Source organism: Xiphophorus hellerii, chromosome 20 (genome assembly GCF_003331165.1).
Source record: "Xiphophorus hellerii strain 12219 chromosome 20, Xiphophorus_hellerii-4.1, whole genome shotgun sequence".
NCBI classification, from domain to species: Eukaryota; Metazoa; Chordata; class Actinopteri; order Cyprinodontiformes; family Poeciliidae; genus Xiphophorus; species Xiphophorus hellerii.
The window spans coordinates 25,859,145-25,865,854 of record NC_045691.1 but is presented as its reverse complement, the minus strand read 5'-3'; the positions used below and the strand labels follow the sequence as shown (position 1 = coordinate 25,865,854).

Below are 6,710 nucleotides of genomic sequence, written 5' to 3'. Positions count from 1 at the left end.
GACTTTACCTAATTTTTGGTGGAGTTTCACTAGCTGCACCCAAGCCTGATTAGAGCCAGACCTGAAGAAGGATAAAAAATAACTTCAACAGCAACATGAAGCAGGCTAAAAGGTCTCACAAAGCAACACAATCTAAAGAAATAGATGAGAAGCAGTCGCTGACATCGGTTTGATCCATCCAGAAAGGGTTACAAAGAGACAATAACCGCTAACGGAGAGAAACAGATTTGTGGTGAACCCTCGAGCAGCCGGCCAACCAAATTTCTCTAAGAGCACTTCAACGATTTATCCCGCAGGTCACCGAAGCAGGACAACACCTGAAGCACCGCAGGCCTCACTTGCTTCTGGTCGGTGTTAACGATTCAACGACTAAACAGTATCTGCGTTTCCATTACAAACAAAAACAAAACTTTGTCAGTTTTCTAGGCTAATGTCGAAAAAACACAATTTCGCAATTGCGGTGATTCCATTAAATAAGAGACGTAATTAAAGTCACACGTCAATAAGCTTGTTCCCGGGATAAGTGATTAAAAAAACGTACTGCCCCATCATCCTCCAATCACTTCCTGTCAACTTCTTCTTCGTGGTTTGCGCCAGTGGCAACATCCGGTTGCTGATCGTTTGACTAGTTTGAAAAAAACAAACAAGTGCTACCAATGCAGTTTTGCGAAATAAATCAGCTCCAATACGGCCAAATGGCCACCTTATTCAAAGCTTTTTATCAAAAAACTTTTTTTTTTCTTAATTGGCACGTTTCCGTTATGCAAATTTATTTTCCAAATGCCAAATTGTGCAATGACACGGTTAACGGAAGCACAGCTAGAGACACCAAAATGGCATCCAGGGGAGAGTTTCAAGGCCAACCAGGTGCTGACCAAACTAAAACAGACACATTTTTATTTCACATTTCCAAAAAACATGCCGAAGTAAACCAACTTCAAATGTGTTTTGGCACAAATCTAGCACAGAGGCTCTCTGAGGCAGAAGCGTGAAAACTGCAGCTCCGAGGAGGAGCTACGCCTTGAAGGCGGGGCTAGGTCCACCCAGGCGTTTTTTTTGCACAGCTGAATCGTTGCCGTGGGAGATTACAAGAGTTCTTAAACATGCATGAAAGACTCAAAGTAACACTCTAGGTATGTTTTTGATGTGGGATTAACATTATGACGTCATGTAAAGCTCAAATCAATAATTCTGCCCCTTTAAAACAAAAATCACATATTACAGTTGTGGTGTTTTTTGTTTGTTTTTTTTACCCAGAGGTAGCCAGGTGATTTTTGATCTGCATAGCTGAAGCTATAACCACAAAGAGCCTGCAGCTGTATTGATGAAGCGATGACGCTGCGTTATCTGGTATCTCTCTGCTCCGCGGCAGAGTTCGACCAGCCCTTTATCTTCCACAGGAAGACATTAAGAGCAGGATGTTCACTGACTGAAGCCTCCACGCTCTTCCCTCCGTGTGCCATTTTTTATGGGAAATGAGGCAGCGAGGCCTACTGTGAGCATGATGCTATCTTGACATAGATAGCACCTGGGGACAGCGCGCGAGATAAGACAGGCGGTAATGAGGATCATAAAGCATGTGGAGGCAAAATATCTTTGTCTCGTAGATAAAGCTGCGGCACGATGGTGTAAAAAGTGTGCATTGGCTTTGCAGGTAAATTTCTCTTCGATGCAAAAGTTAGCATCACTTGGATTTTCTTAAGTGACAGTGGACTGCCCGTATCTTATGAAACAGCAAATAGTCATCATGACATTTTATCAAAATAATCTCCAAAATGGGGTCATTTTGTGCAAATGGGTGCCAAGAGTTTTGCCTACTTAATTCATTAGAATTGTTAGATGCCTGGTATCAATTTACAGCTAGTGCTCATTAAGTAAACTAACTGTATTATAATTCATTAGAAGAAGGTACTTCAAATAAATGTTTTAATATAGCTTGGTATTCGCGAGGGTGAGCTGTTTCGGAGGTTAACTAATTGATGGATAGGGATTTACAATCAATACAAAATCAAGTAGGAGATTATTCAACTGAATACTATATATATATATATATATATATATAATACTTCACCAGACAGTGTTATATTTCTAGCATATTTCTTTTTTTTTGTGAAAGCACAACTAAACTTTGAGTTTATATTTACTTCTCTTTTGGAGACAAACCGGTGCTGATTTTCTTTTAGGCCTTGGCCCTGAGTATCCCTAGTGAATTAGCTGATTTCGATTTGGAGATGATTCGTGTCACATGCACATGGAGGGTAGTTCACGGACAATCATGATTCTTTGTTGCTTGAAAAGGGATATTACGCAAGAACAGACATCATTTCTGCTGTGATTCTAGTCAGCAGTCCTCGTCAGACGCTCACTGCCCACCGAAAATTCAAATCTTAAGACTTTAACCACATTTTGATAGTAAATATTCTAATTCAATTAGATGGACCTGGGAAACATTTTAATGTCTAAAAATCTTTTGCAATTCGACAAAAAACCAACTGGACTTTTAAGTAATTTAATTTGTCACACTAAGTGAAGCCATGCCACACACACATGACGGGTTCATTTGTGGGAGTTGTTAGAAAGTTCAGTTTCGATTTCTGCAAAGTGAACTGTGGGAGAAAGCGAAACCGATGTGCTGTCGGCTGGCATGGAGAGCTTGTCAAACATGTACCGTCGCGCTCGACGCAAGGTCTCCAACTTTTTCGACCTGTGTTGTGTTTTCCTCAGGTGGTTATTTCAACCTCTGCCTCCACTGTGGTCCTGGATTTTGCGGATACCGGGTGTCGAGTTCCTCTGCAGACGAGCTCGATTGTGGTGCGCAAGAGTCCAAAACTTCGCCGCGTTGACTTGGCGAGGCAGCAGAAATGAGCCGAGTGAGAGCAACCAGTCGAGGAGCAGGTATTCTTCGGATGAGGAGGAGGGGAGCAGGGGGGGTCCCTACAGCAGGGCTCCAAACTGCGAGGCCCCCGAAACACTGAACAAGCCTCCAGAGGTTAAGGTAGAGGGTGAGTTCACCGGAAATGAATATCGAGTCGACGAAACGGATGATTTCTACTGCGAATATGATTCAACTTGGGAACATGAGCCTGAGAATGAGGGGCCCCCAAGAAGGAAGGCCTACCAGACTAGAAGGAACAGAGCTGTGAGTTTAACCTGTCTACAACTTTATTTATTATGCAGCTCCTTTCAGCTGCAGTGTCACGTCAGGTCTTCTGCTCTGCGTTCATTTCCTGCACTCATAAAAAGAAACTGCTCGACTCAACCTACTGAAGGTGCTGGAACAGTTTGCAAGCATGTTGTTACTGTAGATTTTAATGTACGTTTTTGATTGGAAGATATTATAAAACACTTTAATAAATATTTTAAGAGGTGTCTAAAAGAATGAGTTCAGTTTAACTAGTCATACAGAAATCTTGTTTAATATTCCTGATTTTAGGCCTTATAAATTACTTTGTATGTCCAAATCTAATTTTTATTCATGTACTTTTATTTATAAATGTTTGCTCTGTGGTTTGCCTGAGGAATCGGGGCGTAATTATTGTTTTGGAGCCACAATTTGTATCAATAAAATAAAGGGACACAGTTTTTACCATTGTGCTGAGAAAAAAAAAATCTACAAAGATTGAACCAATAGAATTTTAAAAAATGAAGGCGTCATTATTCAGCCATGTAGATGTTCAGTAATAAAGCTGGTATTTTTTGTTATAATTTATTTTTAATCGGGTGTCAAAAAAATCTCAAATGTAACTGAAATTCAGAGAAATCTTACATTTATCACTCAGCTCATTTTTCTCAAGGCTTCGTCCTCCAGTGATAAATTATGTAAATAAGGCATAAATCTCTTTTCAAATAGTGCCGAGCATTTTAAATCTTATCTAGCAAGGTCAAAGGTCAAGCTTTGCCCTGACAACGGCAGCTAAGATGCGTAGATAAGAAGCGCCGCATGCTAGCTAGTTTGGCGTTAGCATTAGCGCTGTTGTTAATAACAAGCTAACGGTGAATATAACATTAGATTGTCGTTCCAGCATGTTTTCCTTGGTCTTATAGCCGGTTTTAACTTTTGCTAAATTTATATTCGTTTATTTCACAATTCATAAAAATATGTCCTTCTTACTACTCTTTATGGAAATCTTTAGAATAACTGCTGACTAAACCGTCATTTCAGTTAAATTATAACCACTTAATAATTTGATACAATTTATTTGTTACTGAGCAGCATTATATTATAACATGCCCGATTTTAAAAATATCAAATAACTTTAATAGTTAACATGTAACACTCTAAAAAAAATTTTTTTACAGCGATTATGTATTTTTGTTAAATACGGAGAGCTGAGCCAAGGGTTAATTCAATGACATCACTGTGTTTTCTTCTGCAGTACAAGTTCATCAGGTTTGAAAATGCTGCAAAAGACATGCAGAACTACAGGCATGACTACCCAGTGAGTTTAACACGCACAAAGCCACAGACAGCATTGTTGTACTTCTACAATTAGCTCCAACTTATTTTTTCCCCACAGAACCTTCACCGGACACGACGCTATGAGGAAGAAAATGTACGTAACACGCCTGCACCTGTTTTAAAAGTGACATTTTTTTTATTTTAATTTTTTTTGTGAAAAAGCATTCCAAATCAAAATGTGTCTTTCCTGAATAGGATGAAAACCCCAATCTGAGCTTCTACCTCGGGGAAACACCATCTTTACCAGACGGTAGGCCTCCACTAACACCTGATGTGGCTGTTGAAGTGATTTCTTAATTGTTGAGTTGTGTCAGTAGTGAAACCAAAAGTGTGTTTAGTCAAAGACAATTCATGGTTTAACAAGGAGGCCAATTATTTTTTCACACTGGTCTGGATATTTTCTCATGATAAATGAAATATTTATGTGGCCTTTTTTTTAAAGCTTATATAAATACTGATTTCTGTTTGCTAACCTTAGTGTTTGTTATCAGGGATCTACATTGGTCAGTTCCACAATGACTGGAAAGGAAAGTATGCCAAACTGGAGCGTACGCACAGCTATATTCAGTGGTAAGGTACTATATGATGTAAAGATTGGAAGGAAGACCTGAAGTTCCATTTTGTAATTCAATTTGTCTTTGAAAGGCTGTTTCCTCTGCAGGAACCCGGGGTAAACTATGAAGCAAAAACACTAACAAAGCAGGAAATTCAGGTAATGCTTAATAAAATATACTATTTGAACAAACGTGTCACACAGGTTTTCACATAGTTTTTGCATTTCCTTCAGGATTTTCTTGGTAGTACAACTGCAAGGGAGAATCTACTGAAGTCTTACAAGCTCATGTTGGATTTTTATGGCATTAAGTTAGAAAATGAGGAAACAGGAGAGGTAGCAAGAGCAGAGCACTGGATTGACAGGTTCCAGAATCTAAACAAGTGAGCAATTTACGCATTTGACCAAAAACAAAAATCTGTGTATTTTAGCTACAATTTCATCCAAATTTTAATCCTTTGACCTTTTTTTTTTTAGTCACACACACAACAACTTGCGCATCACCCGCATCCTGAAGTGCCTGGGAACTCTTGGTTACCGTCACTACCAAGTCCCTCTGGTTCGGTTCTTCCTGGAAGAGACTCTGGTCAACCGTGAACTTCAGGAGGTCAAAGACAGCGCCCTCAGCTACTTCGTGTTTGCTGTTCTCGATAAGCAAGAACGCAGGAAGCTTCTCAAGTTCGCCTACTATCACTACAACCACGACGACGACAGAGAACCGTTTGTGTGGTGCCCGAAGAAAATCCAGGACGCATGGTCAAGAGCTCGGTAGCAACAGGACCAGTTTAATTTAGAAGGAAATGGCTGGCACTAAGGAAAAAAAATGCAATGCACAACCTGTTAAAACACTTGTTGAAAAGATTTATGTCTGTGAAGTATTGGAGTTTACAGTTTATTAATCTCCACTGTAAAGTGAAGATTGAGTTGAAGGCAGTTTTTGTTGATGTTTAACACCTATTACTCATGTTTGCAATTTTTCCAGTTGTTTACTTATTCTTACTGCTCTTATGCACTGAATGTGTGTGTTTTGCACTAAGTGGCTTCAATAACTCAGACAAATAAAGTACTTTACAGTAGTTAAGCAAAAAGGTGGGCATAAACTGGATTTTTTACAAAAAATATATCTATCGTTTCTTGGTTTGATTTTCAGAATTGAAATGTCTACAGTTCTTGAATCGTAATTCACGCCTTTTCTTCATCAAAACAATAAAACTGTACTCCATAACCCCGAGTCATTTGAATTGAAATCCAGGACCGTAGTGAAAAAACGTGCAGTGTTTCTGCACGTTTTTCTGATGATGTATGCTTTGCTTTAGTTAGGGACTCCATGAATCTTTCCTTCATGGAACAATGGCAAGAAATGAGCTTTAAAAAAAAAAGGCAAACCTACAAGATGTCGTGTTTAAAGTTGGTAGAGGACACAGCAAGTAGGATGTTGCTTCCATCATATTTGAGATAAGATAAAGCTGGGGTCACAAATATAAATGTCTGGGTGTTTAGACACTCTTGAGAACATAACCCACGTATATCAAAAATACAAATGAGAATTGTATTCTATTTTGTAAACGACAAAACAGGACTCCAATAAAGTCCTGTTACGATTTTATTAAACCACTTTTTAATTCACTAAAAATGTTTGTACACTCAAGGAGTCGAGGTCACAAGGCTCTTACACATTTGTTTTGTGGGTCAAAAGCT

General features: G+C 39.0%; 1 protein-coding gene across 1 annotated transcript; it reads left to right on the top strand.

The window, feature by feature from the left end:
• Window positions 1-2,577: 2,577 nt before the first annotated feature.
• On the top strand, window positions 2,578-6,237 carry LOC116711255 (opioid growth factor receptor-like). Its single transcript, XM_032550663.1, has 8 exons — window positions 2,578-3,139; window positions 4,377-4,439; window positions 4,518-4,553; window positions 4,655-4,709; window positions 4,951-5,029; window positions 5,105-5,171; window positions 5,247-5,395; window positions 5,490-6,237. Exons 1-8 carry the CDS (start codon window positions 2,645-2,647, stop codon window positions 5,782-5,784), a joined length of 1,239 nt encoding a protein of 412 aa, XP_032406554.1. The 5' UTR covers window positions 2,578-2,644; the 3' UTR covers window positions 5,785-6,237.
• Window positions 6,238-6,710: the final 473 nt, after the last annotated feature.